Raw genomic sequence first — 22,847 nt, 5'->3', positions numbered from 1 at the left:
ACTGTATATAAAAACAATGTTGAACAAAGAACAATATACAATGTTGAACAGAGTGCAAGTAAAGAGTACAATAAAAAAAAGAGAAAATGTACATGATATATTATACTGAGCTTCAAAATCAGTAATTCAATTCTGAATTTTTATGCAAAAATGTACAAACGAAAACATGAAAACATATCTAATACATATAATAACGCTGTTGCTAAAAATATTCAATAAACTAATTACTTTAAGCCTGCAAGAAGAACTTTCTAGTCCCTTGAGGCTAAAAAGTGCTTGTTTGCATTGTTCCGGATAATGTCTCTCACACATGACTTTGAAATGAGTAAAGGACGCAACAAAATCCAGGACGTCACAGCTTAATTTAAAAAAGCTATTTACACGTATTCACAAGCAGAGACTTAACTAAACACGCTAAACAGTGAGCCCCTGAAAGACAACTTCTCAAGCGTACACAAAATCTTCCTCTTCTCTTCAACAACGTTTCTCTTTTGCTGCTGCTTTTATGAAGGGGGGGGGGGGAACTCTCGGGAAATTGAATTTTCTCGATGTTATGCCGCAACTAGTATTTGGAAAGAAAATTGTTTTGTCTTCTTCGGGAATCGAACCCGGATCCCCTTGCATACCGGGCAAATGCGCTAAAAAAGAATACCATCTCTTAACTCCTCGTGAGATCCCGTTGTTTCCTTCTCTTTCTACAAATTTCTTTGGAGCTGGCAGAGCATCAGCATTGTTGCCAAACCAGCCAAGTTTGCCGCCAACTTGGTGAGATTTACAGAGAAAAGAGCTAATTTTCATTTTTACAGAAGATTATTTATTACTTTACATAGTTTTCGTTCCGTATTATGTGTGAATGTATTTGTGTATTATATGCTACTACTACAGAACACTTCTTTTCAAATGGACCTGTCCCTAAACCTGCCCTACAAAAATCACTTTCCTTACTTGATACTGTAGGTCATACATGCTCCACTCATGGCCCGCGGTCCAAATGTGTCCCTCGGAGGCACCTGGTGTGTCTCATGACTTCAGATCTAATTTTGTAAGAATAAAGACTAAGCATAACATTTACAGATCACTCAAGTGACCAGCCGCACAGTTCCAGGGCACACTTGAACGACCCGTGGCACATGCAGAGTGTGTGTGGAGGAGGAGACCACACACACTCAAGTGCTTTCCTCCCTTATAAATACAGAGCACTTGAGTGTGGTCCTTGACACAGGATATCATCACTAAGAGACCAGCGACATATTTTCAGATCACTTGAGTGATCACGACAAAGTTCTGTAGCAATATGATCACGACAAAGTTCTATAGCATTTAAGTGGCCCCGATACATATCCAGATCACTCTAGTGATCCTCGGAACATTTACAGATCACTTAAGTGGCCCGTGGCTCAGTTCTACATCGCTCAAGCGTGGCCCACGGCACATTTAAAAATTACTCAAGTGACCCCCGACATATTTTCAGATTACTTGAGTGATCTAGAACTGTGCCACGGGTAACCTAAGTAATGTCGAACTGCACCGCAGGCAGTTCAAATGCTCTGGAACTGCGCCACTCTAGATCACTCAAGTGATCTATCACTGAAATGTTCTGGAAATATTCCACGGGTCTCTCGAGTGATGAGGAAATGTATCGGAGGACTAAAGTGGTGTGGAACTTCACCGTGACTCTCTTGAGTGATATGTAAATTAGTAATCTAAAAATGCGTCACGGGTCACTCAAGTGATGTTGAACTGCTTCGCGCGTCACTTAAGGGAATGTGCCACTTCATTTTTTTAAAAATTAAATCAGGATTTACATCGCTGGCCACATAGGATGCCTTGAGTTGAGAGAGACTCTTGAAGGTTCCTCAAGGCATTGAAAGCATGGCGCCCACATCCTGCAGCAGTCGCCCCCCCCCCCGGAAGGCTGGTATCTTAGTCGAGCCCTCAAATAAAAGCAGATTCAAGGCAATGTGTAGGGGAGGACGGGGGGGGGGGCAATCAATTTATTGTGTGGTTTCTTTGGATCATTCCGTATTTTACGGGAGAGGACTAATTTTTCTAATCTAATTTTTTTTTTAGCCAGAGGTGCATTTATGGTTTTGCCGCCCTTCTCCCAGTCTAGTCTAATTTGCTTGGCTACTCTTTCCTCGAATTCGCCAACCTGTGCTATAACCCGCTTGGCCTACCCCACTCCTGCAAGTACACCTGTATGATCCACTCTGTTGATAACTCCCATGCTCACACGCACCCTCTAAGTTACTTTTTTTTATCACTCACTGATATGGTTCCTTTGCTTTATAGGTCACTCTTTTGGACGCTCACCGAAATGGTTCCTTGCTTTATGGGTCACTATTTTGATCATTCGCATGTTTACACACATGTCCTAGGTCAGTGGTTCTCAACCTTTGGACGCTCTGGACGCTCGCGGCCCGGTAAATCGGTTTACCGTAAGTGAAAGGCCCGTTCATACATACAACTGACGAGAAATGAATGGAAAAAAAGAAACTGCAAATCACACACTCACGGCCCGGTGTGACTAGTGTTAGGGCCCGCTATTGGGCCGCGGCACGGCGGTTGAGAAACACTGCTCTAGGTCAGTATTTCTCAACATTTTTTAGCCCATGACCCCCCCCCCCCTCCCATTTGGACCATATCTTCTCGTGCCCCCCTTTAGGGTAAGGAGTCCAGGGCTCCCTACCTTCATCCAGGAGCGAAATTCCATTTACTTATTGAATTCAATTTAGTGAAACCTAAAAAATTTAATAATGAACAAAAATTTTATGGATAAGGTTTATCTGGGGATCCCTTGGCCAGAAGCGGATTCGGGAAAGGGGGTGGATCATCCTTCTCAAGAATTTAAATGGTGAAATTGGTCTTCTTCGTAAGATACGGAATGATCCACCGAACCTACACAAAAAACCGCCTCTCCCGACATACCCTGTTCTCGTGTCTACCCTGGGCTAGAGTTCAGAAGCTTCTTTCTTGGAGGAAGGGGGGTAGACAGGGCCGTCTCAACATCAGAAGTCCCAGGGCAAAGTGGTGTTCTGAGACTCCATACTTTAGCAGGACGCGTACAAGTTAATATACAGTAAAACCCCCTCTTAACGGGCATCCCTCAAATGCTGTCACCCTCTCTTTTACGGCCAAATAATAATTTCCCCTAGTATAATACAAGTATGCATTTCAAACCCCCTGATCAACGGTCATCCCTCTTTTACGGAAGAATTTTTTTGTCCCGTCGGTGTCCACAAAAGAGAGGTTTTACCGGAGTTACCATTTTTCCCCACCATACCTCATTTGAGTGCTTTTTTTCGTCACAGCCGATTTTTTTTCTTTCACAGCTCTCTGTGCCCCCAACTACCTTTCGTGGCTCCTCTTCCACCTAATTTTCACACGTGGCCCCCGTAGAATATCCCAGGACCACAAGGGGGCCATATGGCCCCAGGTTGAGAATCATTGCTCTAGGTCATTCTTTTGGTCATTCACATACTTTCACCCTTCTCTAGGTCCTGCTCCCTTGCTCTGTATATCCCTCTTTTGGTCATTTACAAGCTTGTTCACGCTCTATGTCGCTCTTTTGCTCACTCACTCACTAATCTTGCTGTCTGGGCAGAGGTGGATTTAATGAGATTGAAACAAATTTTGCCGCCCTTCTCAAATTCTACAAAATTTCTTGGCCACTAATCCCTCAAAATTTAAGACCTGCGCTATTCCGCCCGCTAAGCGCCACCCCCCTCCTGCAAATACGCCACTGAACACAGCACAGCACAGCTCTCAGTAGCCAGCGGGCTTTAATGAAATTTCGGATTTTAACCAAATAAAATTTCACCGTAAAGTAGCTGTTTTCTCAAATGGTTGCACAAAGATGACCTGCCCCCCCCCCCGCTCTCTAGGTCACTATTTCAATCATTCTTTGACCTGGAACCTGGCTCTTTAGGCCACTCACATGCTTTCACACTCTGTAAGCCACTCTTTTCGGCCCTCACTCACTATGCCGCTCCTTTGGTCAATTCTATGTATACATACATGGACGTAACTACATACTTCAGCCGGAGCAAGCACGTATTTTGGTACTCCGTGTAATGTGGGAGAAGCACTTGAAATATGAATTCGGCGCCCTCTCTAGTCCAGCGCCTGGGGCACTAGACCCACCTGGTTTCCTCTTGATTGGGGCCCCACTTACACGCACTCTCTGGGTCAGTCACTGACATAATTCTTTGCCCTATCTAGGTTACTCCAGCACTTACACACTCTGTAGGTCACTCAACATGCTTGCACACTGTTTTGGTCACTCATATGCTTTATGTCACTCTCGTGGTCACTCATATGCTTTATGTCACTCTCGTGGTCACTCGTATGCTTGCGAGTGACCACGCAGAGAGTGCACTCTCTGAGTCCCTGTTGCGGTCACTCGCATGCTTGCACATTCTGTGGGTCACCGTTGCGGTTACTCGCATGTTTGCACACTCTTTGGGTCACTCTCATGGTTGCTCAATAACCTGTCTCCCGCTCTCCAGGTAGAGGCAGATTTATGGTTTGTACCCTTTTCCCATTCTATTCTAATTTTGTTGACCACTCATTCCATAAATTTCCCACCCTGGGCTATAGCCCGTTCGGTGCCCTCGCCCGTTCCTTCTATATACGTCTCTGATACCACTTTTCAATACGGTTTTTATTTAATTAGTAAAATTATCTATTTTTCAATTCCTCCTCGTTTTATTAGATTTTCCTCGAAACTATGTTCGGTCTCGGTCAGGCCTGTAAAAGAGAGGTTCTACGGTAGATGTAGATCTGTAGGCCGGTGTTACACTATAAAAGCTTGATAAAAATTCTTTTATAAAACTTGAAAAATCTAACCAATAAGAGCATATCTTGCATTCGAGCGAACTTAGCTGATCCGCATATTGGTTAAATTTTTAAGTTCTATGAACGAACTTTTATTAAACTTTTATGCTGTCCTAAAAACCGGGATTACACTATAAAAGTTCTTTTATAAAATTTGAAAAATGCTGCTAGTAAGCTGATCGGTTGCATATGCTCGAATGTAACCGATCAGCTTATTGGTTTTTTTTAAAGTTTTATAAAAGCACTTTTACAAAACTTTTATAGTGTAATCCCGGCCTTAGAGAAAAACTAGAGGTTTTTGTACTTTGGATTACCCGGAATCTCGAAGGTTCGAGATTGTAGTTATTGACTCTACACTGCAGTGTTTCTTAACCTGGAGGGCCATATGACTCCCCTTGCGGTCCTGAGATACTCCAAGGAGACCACGGGTGAAAATAAATTAGATAATTGGAGGGACACCATGACAGGCTACCAGGGAAAGTGGGGAGGGAGAATCTGGTGCTCCGGGAGCTGAACCAGGAAGAGCACTGAGTTCGCTTTTTTTCCATTTAAAATAATGGGAGGGGACCAACAAAATATATACTGGCCCCGGGCAACAGAGTAATTTTTCGTTCCTAATTGCGGCCCCTCTCACAGACAATCGAAGAATGGGAAAATTCGGTTTTAGAGGGTCGCAAAACCACTTTTTTTGCACCGGACCGCAAAATACTTCGGTCCGTCCATGCCCCGACCACGGGGCCAGGTGTGACCTCACCTGTCGCACACCCCATTAAGGGTGGCTTCACGGCCCCCCCCCCTCCTGAAGCGGATCCCCTAGTCTTGATCCTCTGGTGGGCCCCACATCAGTGCTCACCCCTCGTCAAAAGTGGAGTCGACTGATCTAATGTATTGTATATTTGACATTTGTATATGTGAACTGACATCATCATCATCATCGTGCTCCCTAGCAAAAAGGACCGTGCCCCCCCACCCCAAACTTTCAAGTCTATCTCCGCTTATGATTATGGGCAGGGCTGCAACTAGATACTTTGTCACCTTGGGCAAACCAGCATTTTGGCACCCCTTTGCCATGTAGAAGATGCAGTTAAAGGGTGAATTCAGCGCTTCTGGTACAGCGCCCGGGCACCAGATCCGCCTGCTCCCTCCTAGTTGCGGCACTGCTTTCAACTGAAAATACTCACTTGTGGGGAAAAATGGGACAAAATGAAACAAAACTCACACTTAGAGGGAAAAACGGAGCGGTTTCGAAAAAGGGATTTTCCAATATTCCAGCACCTCCGGTTATCCGGAACCTCGAAGTTTCGAGAGTGGAGAATTATCCAGACGCAAATTTTTACTTCCACTTCCTTTCTATAAAAGAGAAAGTGCGTCCGTCCCCTTTTCTCATCTCCATTTTCTCAAATCCATCAATATCAAGATTATAGTTTATTCGGAAGCCGCCAGATGGTAGCATGCGTAATTCTGTTTTTCCGGGGTGAACTAATAAAATTATCGGATAAAGGTAATTTTTTACGAAATTTCCACCGGGGAGTTTCATCCTTTCGAATTTAATAGGGTTCCCGACAAAAACCGAGCGGATAATCGACCTGTGAGGGTTTTTCGAACGAATTTCTAAAACAACGGTCCCAGCCAGGCAGACACTCGACAGACGTGTTGATATTTACGTAGAACCATCCGCCGACCAATCGAGTTCGCCGGTTACATAATCAAAGAGAGAGAGAGGAGAGTTGGAGGACGGGGGGAAGAAGAGAGAGAGAGGGAGGGAGAGGCACAGACGGCGGTTTTTTTGCCCGTCTGGCTTTTGGAGCGAGTTTTTTTTTTCATCGCATCTGGCTCTGCCTCTGTTCGGTGCGGGTTCCGTCCTCCGTCTCTCTCGCTCGCTCTCTCTCTCTCTCTCTCTTTTCTCTCGTTCGAAGCCGCGCGTCGTTTTCTGCTTTAGCAAAGAGAAGAGAGATGTCGTCGATGACGATGAAAACTGCTGCGCGGCCATCGTTACCCCCAGTGCTCGGCACGTTTTGAAAAATAAAAACAACAAAAAAAAAAGTTAAATAAAAATTATTATAACTTTTTATTTTTGTTTAAATTATTATTATTAGTCATCGACGTGAATTAAGGAGTGTTCGCGCGTGTGTGTCTGGAAAAATTCAATTGTAAAAATAAATTTGGAAAAAAAATTTGATTTTTTTTGAATAGAGGATGGATTGACACACACACACATTTTCCGAAAATGGATACGAAGTTGTCGGACGTCGTTGATGCCGTCGGTGATGATGATATCGTGGAAATTTTGAATAGAGGATGCCTCCTCCCCGATTTTATTAAGAAGCGCAGCGGCAGCCAATGCGAAAAAGCCATCATGTCTGATGAGAGAGGTAAGGAGACGACCGTCGAACCACCACCACCAACGTCTGGCTGCTGCTGTCCTGATGGTAAGGTTCCCGCGTTTTTTCTTTTCTTGTTTTTTTTTTGTCTTTATTGATTTGTTTTTATATGTCGGAGGCCCTTTTTTTTTTGTGATGAATTTCTTGAGGATTTTTTTTGTTGTTTTTGATACGTTTTTTTTTTCTTCTTCCCCCTCCACTTATTATTCTTTTTCTCTCTCTCCTCCACTCCTTGGGGGGAAAGAAAGCGTTTTGTTTTCGGTTTTTTTTCCGCTCCCGTAATTTTTTTTTTTTTATATATATTATTATTGTTTTTTGGAGGAAGGGATTGAAAAATGAGTGTTGTTAAGTTTTTCTGCTTTTAGTTGGGTTTTTTTTTTTTTTTTTTAAAGCGATATTTCCCTAATTTAAAAAAAAAAAAAAAATTAGAGTCTTTTATTTTTAGAGTTTATTTTATTAAAAAATTGATAGCTTTGAATTATTATTTTTATCCCGGTTGAAAGGGTTAAAATTTTATGATGTATTTTAAACTTTTAAATTCTAAATATTTTAAATATTCTTTTTATGATTTCTTATATTTGTCGTTTCTATTTTCCCTTAATTTTTATAAATATATATTATCATATAATTTTAAAAGTATAACAGAAATGTGGAACTATAAAAATCCCAATAACCCATATATATCTATGGTTATTTTAAATGAAAGGAGAGAAAATTTTAAAATTTATTTATAAATATTTCTCAAGAAATTGTCCTATCAATTTAAAAAAAAAAGTTATTTGTTCGTCTAATTTTCTTCAACCATCAATAACTACAGACATCATTGAGAAATTTCAAAACTTGTATGAATATTTGAAAGTACAGTATATATTTGCCTTTCCTCTTAGTTCTCTTTCAAATAAAACACTAGGAAGTTTTATGTATGATATATTATATCTTAGAGATGGTGATCTTACATTTATATTTTTAAAATTTAATTTATTTGAAAACAGATCCATCAATGTTTTTAATTGATATCATTCACAAACATCAAATGAGGTAGTTTCATTGAGTTGAATAAATTCATATTACTCCATATTATGCAAGCTAATGTAAAAAAATTACCTCTTATTAATTTTAATAAATGAGATATTCTTCTATATATTGAGTTTTTTTTACAAATATATAAATTTATGTATGTGTATAGAATTAACAAAATATACATGGATTTGTGAATTTTACATGAGACTATTCCTAACCTCTCATTAATTTTAATTTCTTATATCTGTTACTGGCATGATAGGATCTATATATATAAATTAATCATATTTCTATTAAACCTTTTTGTTACTTTCACGCTACATTATAAATTATCCGCTGCTTGATTTAGCAAACGCAAAAGCAAATCATTTTTATTTTTTCCTGTATTTTTATATCTACCAGTACATAAAAAACTACTCTGAAACTATGTACTAAAAGGATTTTAGTGATTGCTTTCAATATGAATTAAAAGTATGTGCAATGTTTCGTACTATGTAAATGACGATGATATAGAATTAACTCAAGACTGTAAACATATAGCTCATACACGTTATTCAAAAAATTTAACATAGAGTTTTTGAATACTTTAAATACTTATATTTCTGTTACTTGGAAAATAATCTTTCTTTATATAGAAAGCAATAATTTTTAATTTTTTTAAGCTCAAATGGGTGAAAAAGCTTAGCCATAATACTTCTGAACTATTTTGTTCTATTTAAGTGCACCAAATAAGTAAAATTTGAACAATTTTTTTTTTCAAAGCTATTTACAGTTGAATGAAATAATTTGCTTTTCACTTTTTATTATTATTAAAAGTATGAATGTTTTCTTTATAGTTTTCAATTCATTAAAATGAAAAAAACAATGATTTCATTTTGCTAATATTAATGTAGTTACATTCCTTTGCTATTCAATTTTATAACTTTAAACTGGTTTGAAAAAAAAACAAAAAACATGTAAGTTTTGCAACAAAAAAAATCTGTATCGCATCATATATTCAGCTGCACTTATTAGGGCTAGATAAATCTATCTCGACACGCTCGAGGACAGGCAAAAATTTTGACTGGACATTTATTTTTTTTTCTAACTATATGTTCGAGACTATCATATAAGATATTGATTTGGCCATTTAAATTTTTGGACATTTGTCCAGCCCCCGTGTTTATACCATTGCATTATTCTTGCAGTTTGTAGTTACTAGGCTACTTACAAATGTTTACCAGGTGCCTGTATGGTTAAGTAGTAATAGTTGATACTTACATCTGCATCGAATTGTTATCAGCATAAAATCAAATGAGTATTAGACATTCTTAAAACACAAATCAATTTTTATTTTGTTTAGTAGCCAAAATTTTCATAATTTCGATGAACAGTTGATTGTTATTACAATATGAATCTTTCAACTCACAAATATAGAATAACTTATTGCTAGTTTTATATTTTCTTATTCTTTCCTATATTTTTTCTTCTTCATACTTCTATCTTTCGTAACTTTTATGATATTGTTTTAGTAAAAATGGTTTGAAATTGTGTGTTTGTACATTTGCAACCTTTTTATTTCTGTTTACACCTTTGTCTGTTTTGTGTTTATGGACTTAAAAATTTCATTGTGATATTTCCATTTGAACATATTTTTCTATTTGAATCTCTGCGAGTTTAACAGATTAGAATACAAAATAAGTTGCCTTATTGTGTATCTTCTTAATATTTTTTATCAAATGGATGTTGAGAATGATATATTGCAAATTATGAGAAAATGCTATTGCTTTGTAATCACTTTTATTAATGTAACGTAGGAGTAGTTGAACCGCACTCTTATGATAATCAGGGTTGGACTAATCCCAGGCGCCAGGTCACCGTGGTGACCAGGAAATTAATATTGGCACCTAAAATATTCTACATGTGGTTACTAAATTGGAATTTGAGGACAATACAAAATTTTTGATATTAATATCAGTATGTCTATCAATAACGAAGATGGTGGTGACTATGTCCTGGAAAAGTTAAAAGAAATACTATTTTTGATAAAAAAATTTTGTGAAAAACATGTTTGGCACCTAAAAAATTATTCTGATGCTTAGATCTTTGTGCAATGTGTCAAGCCCTGGTGATCATTGTTTATGAATTAAAGGAGTAGGCCCTATGTATGAACAATTTCTTCTAAAGATTGTAGACATTTATATATATTTGAAAGGCCTAAGTCCATGAGTGTTTGAGCAAAATACATTATGAAGCATACTTCTTTTGTCTATTCAGATTTCTGAACTTTATAGAAGTTATCATGTATTAGAATTTCACTTCATTTTTTTATTAAAAGCTGTTTTTTAGATGATATGTGGAAATAAATTGGAAGAATATTTTTAATAATTCATTTTCAAAGTTTATAGAAATTTTAACGTGGGTTAATCAAAAAAGAAATGAGAAAATAAGCATATATTTTTATAGATATTAATAATAGACAGGGTTGGACAAATCCCAGGCACCAGGTTGCCATGGCAACTAGAAAATCTGTATTGGCTCCTAAAATTTTTTAAATGTGGTTGCTATATTGGAGTTTATGGGTGACACAAAATTTTCTGATTTCATTATGCTGCATGCTGCAACTTTTAACATGGGAAAAGTAAAAGAAAACATTGTTTACGACCATTTTTCTTGAGCAAAATGCCATACTTGGCTCCTAAGAAATTGGGCTGGCACCAAAATATTTTTTTGATTCCTCAAGCCTTGATAATAGAAGTTGCCAAAAGCTGTTATTTTATTTGTTTTATAGATACAGGTGATTTCTTGTTGTGTTCCGAACCCCATTTTTGCTTATGAATATTTGATTTCAGTTTATAATTAAATAACTTATTTGCTTTTTGTATAAAGACATTAAAATTAAAAAAGGCTCTTGATTGCAAATCAGCTCATATGACTTATTTCTTTGATTTTCAAGTAGCCTGCTTCTCTTTTTGTCTTCATGCTGAAATCAGGACCCATGCATAGGCTCATGAAGGCATGGCTCTTGAGGCTCTTAGTTCATGAGAAACGAAACTCCTGAGAAACCTCTGATGATATTGAATAGAGTTTTTCATTGATTACGTTAGACTGGTAGGCTGAACCATACTCAGAGAAGGACATAGGGAGCCTGTGCCCCCCAAGAAGATAAAAAATTAAAAAAAAATTCAGAAAACAAATAAATATTAGAAGAAAGTTCCATTCTATGCTTTCTTTTTTGATTACTGATAATTTAAAATACTTTTTAAAAGGTTAATAACTTAAGATTTCTCTGGAAGAGATTCCTTGTGCCCCTTTCAAAGGTCAGCCCTGCTTTTAGGGATCCTCAGTGCATTGTTCTGACCAGGACCCCATTAAGCTGTTAAGATAAATAAAACTCATTGTAAGCCAAGTACGTTGAAATAATTTTTTTTACAGATCATTTATAGAAAGTAATAACAACCTCTGTATAACAGTTATTAGATTGTAAAAAAATGTTGATATGCAAATCTGATAATGAAACAAAAAAATAGGGTTCTAGTTGAAAAAATGCTATATATCTTTTTCTCTATTTTTTAATTGAGGGGAAATATGTTATTAAAAAAATAAATTAGCCTAACTTTTATGTTTTGAAATATTGTATATTTATACCAGGGTTGGCAGGTTTTTGATGTCTTAAACCGTAGTATAAACTGTCACATCTAAAACCTCAAATATTGATTTTCAATATAAAAATTCTCATTGGAAATATACACATTAATTGCATGCTATGTTTGAAGTGACTATGTTATATAAAGAATAGGCCTAAATACTTAATATGATTGTAAAATAATTTTCTAATTTCTATAGAATGGTTTTGGACAATATATATGTATTTTTTCTTGTAAAATGTAAAATTTGAGTAGAACATTGGGGCTTAGCATAAAACTGAAGGAAAAACTATGGAATGATTTGATATTCTTCAATTCAAGATAATCATTGACTTTCCAAAATTTCTTCAACTGCTTTATAGGCCTATGTATAAACATCTGTTGTATATACAACATCTCTTTTAATAACAGGTGTTTAAAAGTTCTTTTTAAGGCATATATATGTATATAATGTTATGATTTCTGTTATTATTAAATTATTTGGATATTAGTATTATTAAATTATCACTGATACTTATAACAATACCCTTATTGCGCATCACATTTAGATACATCCAGCAATCAAAGTACTAAATTGTAAGACTACAATGTCCTTTAATTTGGCAGTGCTGACTTTTGTATATGATGCTTAAGAAACTCCTGTAACTTATTCTTAACTGAAAAAGTAAGAATGAGTAAGTTTGGTTATCGTATGGTACTAGCATTTATAATGTAATTGTTTTCTAATTGAAGCTGTATCAAAATGTGCAAAACATTGCTTTGGGTATCAAGTCATGTCGAAAAATTCAAAACTGCAAATTCTAATTTGTATTTTGTCTTAATGATTATAATAAATTAATGTTTAAAAATAAAAATATTGTAATATACAAAAAATAAGTTTTTCATCACGTTATTTGATCCATTCCCAAAAAAAGTGTATGTTCCACATTTTTGAAATGAAAAATTCGAAGTTGAATTTTCAAAATAAAATTATAGCCAATGACATGAAGTTTATTATTTCATAAATATTTTTGAATTTTATTTTGTAATAGTATTTTATTTTATGGGTTTTATGACTGAAATTCGTGGATTTTGTTCACTTCTGTTACGAAAACACATATCGCTATAAAAAAATTAATATTATTATTTCTGCTGTTTTTATCTCTTAAAATAATGAAATCAGCTTATTTCTTACACATATGCTGAAAAAAGGCAATTTTAAAAACTTATGAGCTTTTTTTTTTCTGTCGTTTTGATGGTTTTTCGTGATTTTTTCAAAATAGCATGTAGAAAAGTTAATTTTTTACATATATTTAGCTACTCAAAATCAAAACTTTTTATTTCTGACAGACAATGGGTTGGTAGTTTATAATTTAGCATCTTAGTTTGAAGTGTTCCCAAAATTGTTTGCCTGTAAACTGCAAAAATCTTTCTCACAACAGAGTGGACACCATTGTAACAAAGTGGACGTCATTGTAACAGAGCGCACAGAACTGAGAGAAAGATATCTCAAATATTCTAAATAGGCTATACAAATACACTTTTATTTCCTCAAAACCTGTATACAAAATGTAATAGGTGACCCAGACAGTGGAAAACGTCCACTCCATGAGTAAATTCAAAAAACACGTCGTCCACCCTCATAGTTTGAATTTTGGTCAGGTAAAATTTTTAAAATCTGGTCAAAGTGGGCACTGGACTTGCTCAGCTGTATATTATTCATCATCAGGATGATTTTTCTTTTACTTCAAAAATGTTTTGTTGATATTGAATAGCAATTTGATGTTGGTATAAATCTCATGTTTATGCCTCTCACATTAGTGATCCAGAGTGGAATGGGAAGGGAGGTATAGAGCCTGGAAACAAAAATAATATAGGAAAGTAATGGTTATATGGTTTAATGGTAATATTGTCCTATAAAATGCAGAATGTATTGTCAAATAACTACCTTTACTCATACTAAAATGCCCCTTATGACACATCTCTCTGGATCTATGCCCTTGGTAGTGATTTTGACAATCTGTGTACCACGTAACCTTCATATTTAACTGAAAAAATAACATGAGGGAGAAAGTTGTAAAAGGTTTAAATTGAATAGATAACTTATTAAATTTAACTTAAAGCTTTGAAACCTCAACTAAGAAAACTTTACTTTAAATCATAGTTTTCATTCTGTTGCGTTGCTTTAGTTTTTGGAAAACGTAACAGAGTTGACAAGTGCCTAAATTTTTTTTTTTCATTGAAAATTTAAATGATTGATGAAAACTTTTATTATATTTTGAAGCATATCTCCATGTACTATCACTTGATATGTATATAGATGAAAAAAAATCTTAATTATTTATGATAACGACATAACAGAGTGGACATTCGACAAAGAAAAATCTGATACTAAAGATATAACGTGAATATCAAGACATTTTGCAAAAGTTGATAAAGCATTAAAAGTAAACCTTTCAATGAGCTTAGAAGTATTATCAGTTTATAATCTGGCATAAAATATATTTCCCAAATGAGACCGTAACAGAGTGGACATTTTAAAATGGGAAAAATTTTGGGACGCAAACAAAAACTTTTTTCATAAGAATTTTTTTTTTAAATTTTATTGCCAGTTTTATTCATCTATGCCACATATATAAAACATGAGTCCAAGTTTCTTGAAAAAAAATTCCAGATTGGCACCAAGTCTCTTTGTTTAACACTTTTTTCATGCTGGAACAGCCAGATTTTGAGGTTTTTCTACAAACAATAATTTTTTTAAAATTAGGTACCATCTGAAACAAATTAAGAAATACCATATGACAGAGAATTAAATGAAGAACTAGAAAAAAATTTAAATTACTACCAGCGTGCTCTGAAATTTTGTAAAAGAAATTGTAAAATCTTGGTAACAGTTTGTACACTTTTTTTGGGGAATGATTCATATACCTACTGTGTTCAAAACATTATCCAAAAACATTCATTCAGGTTTTTGATGCTTGTCATGCTTGAAAACAGGTTTTGACATCAGAAACCCAACCTTGATTAATACTATTCTGTTTTTTTTTTTTTAAATTGTTTTTAGTATTTTGCTATTTACTGAGAAAATCTTTTAAAATTTTGTTTATTGAGTTAAACTTTTGTAAAACGTTTCTATTAAGATAGTTCATTTGAAAAATTCAAAACCTTATTTTCTGACAGTTAATTATCATGCACTTGCATTAGGACCATGAGCCTGAACCAGGGCCGTCTTAAGAACATCATAGGCCCCCGGGCCAAGTGATTTTTCTGAGGCCCTACCGGGAAAATTCTAGAAAAATTCAACTACTTCTCGTTTTTCTGAGGCCCCTCTTCTCTTGATGCCCTCGGGCCATGCCTGGATGGGCCCATGCGTTAAGACGGCCCTGGCTTGAACACCCCCAGCACTGTCTTAATTCATGGGCCCAACCGGGCATAGCCAGAGGGCCTCAAATGCAGAGGAAGCTTCATGATAGGGTTACAGTTTTGGAGAGTATGTATGTAAACTGGTAGGCAGTTATTTCTAGCCAGGGAAGGGGGCCTCAGAAAAATTGTTTTGCCCGAGGACCTCTAATGCTCTTAAAATGGCCCCCCACCAACCAATATTTTTGAATAACTAGCTCGTTTTCCACCACTTTCAGCAAACATATATAATATCTGTTAAAATATTAATGAATGCAATGTTCTAATCTTAAATAAATTTTTGTTTATAGTCCTGAATGAATGTTTCCTGTACTGAAAAAGACAAAATGTGTCCCTAGACAAAAATGATACAGTGGTAGCGCTAAGTCTAAGCTTTCAAATTTAAGTTTTTTAGCATAGAATTAAGTTAGGTTTATCCTAGGTGTCATTTACACCAATTTTTCTTCAATGGTCTCTTCTTCTAGCAGTGCTTATCAAATATCTTGAACAATCACATTCACAAGATGTTCTTGTGAGATGTTCTCAAGGCAGACAGTATCTTGTGTTGTTAGTTATATAGGCCTGTAACAGAATTTTGTCAATTCTTGAATAATGATTTATGATTGCGTGTTATAAGGTGGGAGGGGAATCATCTGTTTTTGTGCGATTATATTTCTTTCTGAATTATTTTTTTTTTAATTCCTGTATTTGTTTTTCATTCATACTTTATTTAAGTTTTTCAACCATAAAAACCCATTTCTGTGAGGCAGTGTTTCTCAATGTGTGCGTCATAACTCGTAGGAGTGTTGCTAACATTTGTGAGGGGCATTGCATAGAGCTGGAGATATTGATGTGTGTGTGCCTATTTGTGCATTGAAATCGGTTCTTTTATGTATGCATGATTTCTGGTAAATATTCTGGGGAGCCGTAGATACACTATGACTATAGCAAGGAAGCTGCTGCTGAAAAAAAGTTTGAGAACCGCTGCTTCAAGACATTAATATTGGTAATATTGGTAAAATACGCATGAATATCTCTCACTGTTTATTATGCCATTCATTTTAGATATCTGTTAACTATGTGTACTGTACATAAGCCATCAAATCAAACTGCTTGAAGCAGTGGTTGTTCATAAAATTTTTTACAAGGCCCCCTCCCCTTCCATAGAGCTTCAGTTTGGATTCTCGTTCCCATTCAAGTGATCAATTGTGTGTAAAATCAATATATCATGGGGAAATTTCTTCTTTTTCATCCAGCAGTGTAATTAATGAAAGTACAATGATAGGCCTATCTTAGGAAATAACAAAAGTTTTAAGAGAAGTAATTCATTTTTTTTTCCTCTTTTTATCAAAATCATTTTTTTAATGATTTGATAAAAATGTGACAGTCATAATTCATGTTTGTTTACAATATTGTTTCTATTGCAATGAAATTCAAGCTATTTCTAGTTTGAATGACTAGAATTCATGTATTTGGTTCTGGATACTGATTTTTTTACCATTCTCAGGAAGATGCATTTGCACTCACTTGGAGAAGAAAAAAAGAAGCGTTGAGAAGGGATAATGTGCTGTAAAACAATAAAAGGTAGCAATTATATTCTTATTTTGCCAATCCTTTTTTAAAAGTCTGATAATTATCAAAATCACTGAGATTTTCTCTAGAACACATGCAGTGATCTCTCACTTATATGTTTCTCTCAGTTATAAGACAATTTTCTGCACACCTGGTGAAAGATATAGGTAAAAATAATGTTATTTACTTTTTTTTAAAATGGCCTCTCTCACTTATGCATCTTTGTTTTGTTTTGTTTGTTCCCTTACACCATGTCTGGACGAATCACAAGGAAATATATTTGCCAGAACAACTTTCTAAGTTCCAATAAAATTTTTACCTGAAGAAAAAGGGTCCAAAATAATGCTCTTTTTGACTTTTTCAGGGCATAGTGAACCTCTTTCATGTTGGCAGATATACTGTGATAAATTCCAAAAATTTTGTGCCGCTCTCAGCCTGCAATTTAGTAACTACACAATGAAAATTTTAGACACCAATACCAATTTTTTAGTCACCATGCCAACGTAGCGCCTGGGATTTGTCCAGCCTTGCCTTACACTGACACATCAGTGAGAGATCGCTATTTTTAATACAAAAGTTTTTGAATTTGATCTTAATGATAAGCAATAAGATAGTTTTAGATTGTTTACGTTCAACTAAATTATTTGTTTACCTTCATTCTAAACTGTAGAATTTGAATGAGGGAATTTAGTTGCATGAAACAGACTTGAGCATGAAAGACCTCTTGATTCTTTGAATATAATCTTATTGTAAAACTACAGGTGAAGCAGAAGTGCAGTTGAACTGCCTAAAATTTTCAAAATGGTGATGGGTATCAATCTGGTGTTAGTCCCCCATTGAGGGGTTAGCGCACCAACCTCTCGCTGAGTATGAAAACAAGCCTGCCGTTCGGAATCGGCAATAAATTGTAGATCCCGGTCTAATTAGCCCTTGTGTGCAGAAAATGACCGTGGTGCGACAAAAATGATCAAATGATCAATCTGGTGTTTTGATGAGAACATATCAGTGTCAATTTTCAGAGGAAATACCCAGTGTCACCACTAGGGTAGAGCGGGGAACCCTGTCACTGAATTAATTTTTTTTGTCTAAACTTTTGAAAAAGGGATACGAGAATAGATGCTTGTGCCCTTGGTGAGTTTATTTTTTATTTTTTTTGTTCCCCTAGAATTTCATGATTCTATACTGGCTGTTGTGTTAATCTTTCTTAACCACATCCTGAACACATGGAATAGCTTATTTTCTGAAGCAGATGTAAGCTCTCAGATTAGAGGAGGAGGGGGGGGGGGTTGCTTACAGGGCTCTAGTCTGGAGGCTCAGGATCAACTTTGCTGTTTTTAATTTTTTCTATGCTATTTACTACAAAGTGGTCTCATGTAAAATATCCAGCTAAGATTTTGGTATACCGACCTAGTTCCAAGATGTTTATAGCCTTGGTTCTATTCTTAAATTATAACACAAAAAATTCATTTAGAGAAGAGCACTTGCCATATGCAAGGTGAGGAATAATTACAACCAGGATTGGGGAGTTTTTGCCATAGTGGGAAAAATCGCCCCAGCAAAAAATAGTTTTTGCCATATTTTTGCCAGTGGCAAAAATTGGAAGAATTCAAAATTTTAACTTTTACTCTCATGAAGCAAGTTCTGAGAATCTTAACTTACGAGGTGAAATATTTGAAACTATTTTTTTCACCTCTGCAATCAGGTGTTTTCCACTCAAATAGACAAAAGGGGTTAAGGGTTTATATATGAATAAAAGCCATTTTTTGCCAAGGAAAAGAAGGTTTTAATAAAGCACATGTCTTTTCTTAATGGTACCAAACAACATGAATTGATATGAGTTATAATACAGAAGTGAGAGTGTAGAAAATTCCTTTTCATTTCATTAGTTTAGATAAAGATCAGTGAAGTTAATGCTACAAAGTTGCATTCCAAAGTATTAAATAGGTCACCATCACTATAGCTAAGCCCACAGTATTTTAATTTTCAACCATTATGTTTTTGTTTGCTTGCTATTTTAATACTATATGATGTAAGAATTATTTCCAAGGATTACAAAAAAAGAGATGGCAAAATATGGAAAATTTGGCCATATGCAAGGTGACAAAGCTATTACAACCATGATGAAAGCATGTAAAAGCATTTTCCTGTTATTGTTAAGGTTTAATACTAATTTCTATTACTGTTGTAAAAACCGTGATCAAACAATTTTGCTGAAAATACACACCATTGGCAGAAAAAGTTCCTGCAATTGATACTATTAACATTATTCATTTGAATAATATTAATAGAAATATGGAAGAAAATACAAATAGTGGAAAACTGTATCCGTCAAAATTGTGATTCTAATGATTGATAATTACATAACATCCTTATGTTTATGGTTTAAACTTTTGTTTTGATTTTGTTTTCTGTTTTTGTAATTTTTTTCCCCATTTTTACCAATCTTTTGCCTGGTTTTTTCCACTTTTTGATACTGTCCTGGAAAAAATTCAATTTTGTATAACAGTTTTGTACCAACAGTTCCCAAGGAGAAATCCTTCTGCGGAATCGACAATACTGTCTGTCAAAATACTCTATAAGGTAATCTTTCATACTCCATAAGGTACTGTTGGTCCCTCAGAAGAATTTCTTCTTGGAAACTTTCATTTTTATAAATTTAAAAATCAATAAATAATCATTTCTTTTAAAGATAGAAAATGTTTCACTCATTTTACGCCTATTGGTGTTTTTGAAGTTATTTAATGATCTTTCAGTGATTTTCTTTTTAGTAGTGGTAGTAGGCATTTTCTTTTCAAAGTAAAAATATAATTTTAATGTAATTATGATTGTTCTCAATTTTTTTTCTCTACCTTGGTTTTGATTTGTATATTGTACTAAAAACTAATAACTTCGGTTTTTCTTTTTTCTCTGCACTCTCAAAATATAGGTAATACTGGCAGTATCTTACATTGCTCTTGTGTATTAAGAACTCATTCACTTGGTAGTGGACCAAGAAATTATTGTTCTTCAGAATTTTGATTTGAACTTGACACATTATTAAATTCAAGTTATAACAATCTGTGATTCAGCCACAATACAACTCAGAAATGCAGAACGGCACTTATCCCTGGATGGCATCGTCATCCCTCGGCCAAAAGAGTTGGCATCCAGGCTATCAGGCAAGCCTAACAGATTTATTTCTGAAGAAAAATCCTCTGCATTTTGGAACTGGAATTTCTCAATTAGCTGCTGCATCCAGCTACATAGAAAAGATGTCCCCTTCGAATGAGCAGTTACCAAAGTGCCCTCATCCAGATGCGAAGGATAAACCATATCCATGTGAAACCTGCCAGCAGTATCTATCAATTTTGAGAACTGATGGAGCAACATCAAGTGGTACTGGCAGACCACCTGTGAACACTTCGACTTCCATCACAACACCATCTGAAAGGAAGACAATGAGCTTGGCCCCACCCCTGGCACCCCCACCTCCTATACCACCAGCATCTCATAACGAGAGACAGCAAAACAATATCCTATCCCATGGGCCACCCGCTCAACAACGACCACGGCCACCTCCAACTAAACAGTTCCTTTGCCCAGTGTGTCACAAGCGCTTCACACAGAAAGGAAATCTGAAAACTCATATGATGATACACACTGGTGAAAAACCATATGCGTGCCATGTTTGTGGAAAGAGCTTCACTCAAAAAGGTAATGTGGACACCCACATGAAGATCCATACTGGTGAAAAGGAATTTGCATGTGATGCATGTGGGAAACGGTTTACTCAGAAAGGCAATTTAAAAACTCATATTCGCAGCGTTCATACCAAAGAGAAGCCATTTGCATGTCATGTTTGTGGTAAATGCTTCTCTCAAAAAGGTAATATGCAAACACATATGCGAACCCATAATAAAGATGACAGGTTTCCATGTACCATGTGCGGAAAGACATTCTCGCAAAAAGGAAATCTCAAGACTCATATGCAGCGTCATACTGGTCAAATACCTTCGAAACGAAACTATGGTCCTCGAGGCATGAATAACCCAGGTGGACTGCGTCGTATGGCACAGCCCGGTGTTCATTTCCCACCATTCAACCTGCAGAATTCAGCTGCTCTCTCACACGTCCCATTTTCAGGTGCACTCTCTGGTCCAGTGGCTCCTAAAGCATTGCTGACCAAGGGGCCATTGCATAATGCACACACAGAGCTTTCAAGTCCTAGACATGGTCTCAATCTAACGTATCCTGAACCTAATGCTGAAGGAGGAAAATCACCAATGGCCTCTCCAATGCCTCTAACCACCACAACCAATGCTTTGTCCAACAGTCACACTCAATCATACCAAAATCCATCATCAAGTCCAAATACTTCACAGTTATCGAGTCCCTCTCCAGGCGAAGATATGGGCATGTCTCAGCTTATGCAGAACAAAACCCAGTCATCCTCTCAAAACTCTCACCCACCTACTCCCAATCACCATAATGACATACTGTCTCATTCACAAATCCATTCCCCACCAAGTTCTCATGAGAGCAGGATTAGCCCTCCGCCTGTGTGCAGTTCAGGTACCAACGTAACCACCAGCACTTCTGAATCTGAATCTCGTCTCTTCTATTCGGCACCTCCTACACCCGTGCCAGGTCCTTTTACAGCTCCACCAAGGTGGCTGACACACGAACGCAGTCGATACTATGATGCTTTCCAGCATCATTCGGGTTTGGGTTCTTACAGTCCGATCACGCAACATACCACTCCTCTTTCAAAGCTGTCTTTACTCGCTTCTGGGTCTGTGGCACACCACCACTTGAATCAACACCAACAAGATGGTGAGAAACAGAGTCATGTTACACATGAATTCCATTCCATTGGAAATCCCGATTTTTCCCAGCTTTTGGATTAGAGTAAAATAGCATGGAAAATAATTCAAGTGTGATATTGATATCTTAGCATGCCGGTGATTTTTTTTTTTTTCACTCCTGTGTTTTCTGTTAATGTGAATACAGTTTCAAACCACTTTTTTATTGTAAAAAATATGAGCTTTGTTTTAAATTTTCGTCTGTATATTTTTCATTGTTACATCATTGGCTTTTTTTGTTCCCACGTTAGCGTCATCTTTTGAATGTACGTTATACTATATTTTAATTTTATAAAATGTGTTTTTATAAAGAACGACTGTAGCTTCTCGTCCCCGTGGAAAATGATTTTTTATGTGTAAAGACATTTTTAGACTTCATAGGAAAATTGTTTCAGTTGTGTTTGAAGCATTTTTTTTAAATATAAAAGAAAACAAAGCTCAATATATCAGATGTTTTCTTACCTTATCATTAAACACTTGTATTTATATAAAGATTTTATGTTTTAGACCCGATGGAGACCAATATATATATTTTTAACAGTCATTCGCTTGCATTGACTGCATTCATGTTATTACAATCTTATAGGTGCTTACCAGTGATCGACTTACATGAAATTTAACAGGCTGCCATTCAGTACATTCAGTGTCCTATATGGATGGATGTACATATTTGTGGTTGAAAAAAAAAATCAATTTCTTGCTCCTCCATATTGAGCATTACTGTCATGAAGACATAGCGAACGCATCCAGTCCTTCGCTCTTTTCTCTTTACTGCATGTGATGATGTACATGTTTCAAATTTACTCATGAACGAACACTTTCATGCAAGTGCAGAGTTGTATCTCAGATGGCACATCTAATTACGAATTTATGCTCAAGTCAGTGTATCATAATCACCGTTTCATGTTGTCTCGTCTTGTTCACGATATTCTTATCATACTCTATCTGCCTGTTTAAAAAAATTAAAAAAAAAACCATAAAAAAAGGTGATACATGTGTTGTAGTTTAGAACTTGATGATATACCAGGGTTCCATAAATATTTTTATGAAATGCATCGTTTCCACACATTACCTGTAGTTACCTCTTTTGAGGAGAAGTGTTCAATATATAATTCTGAATTATATTGAGTACAAAATTATTTAAATTTATATGGTAACAAAAAATTATTGAAGATGAATTCAATTTGATTAAA

The 22,847-nt window shown here is 35.8% G+C and overlaps 1 protein-coding gene across 1 annotated transcript; it reads left to right on the top strand.

The window, feature by feature from the left end:
- Positions 1-6,661: 6,661 nt before the first annotated feature.
- On the top strand, positions 6,662-22,608 carry LOC149078797 (uncharacterized). The gene is made up of 3 exons (XM_089240917.1): positions 6,662-7,265; positions 16,749-16,825; positions 19,740-22,608. The coding sequence occupies exon 3, from the start codon at positions 19,900-19,902 to the stop codon at positions 21,697-21,699; it is 1,800 nt and encodes a 599-aa protein (XP_089097043.1). The 5' UTR covers positions 6,662-7,265; positions 16,749-16,825; positions 19,740-19,899; the 3' UTR covers positions 21,700-22,608.
- Positions 22,609-22,847: the final 239 nt, after the last annotated feature.

Source organism: Pholcus phalangioides, unplaced genomic scaffold (genome assembly GCF_987345545.1).
Source record: "Pholcus phalangioides strain wild (caught in Gottingen) unplaced genomic scaffold, Ppha-v1.0 ptg000013l_1, whole genome shotgun sequence".
In the NCBI taxonomy this organism is placed as follows: domain Eukaryota; kingdom Metazoa; phylum Arthropoda; class Arachnida; order Araneae; family Pholcidae; genus Pholcus; species Pholcus phalangioides.
This window is presented reverse-complemented; position numbering and strand designations above follow the sequence as displayed.

Excerpts from the sequence above, each read along its gene's own strand:
- LOC149078797 (XM_089240917.1), top strand. The coding sequence starts at position 19,900 with ATGCAGAACGGCACTTATCCCTGGATGGCATCGTCATCCCTCGGCCAA.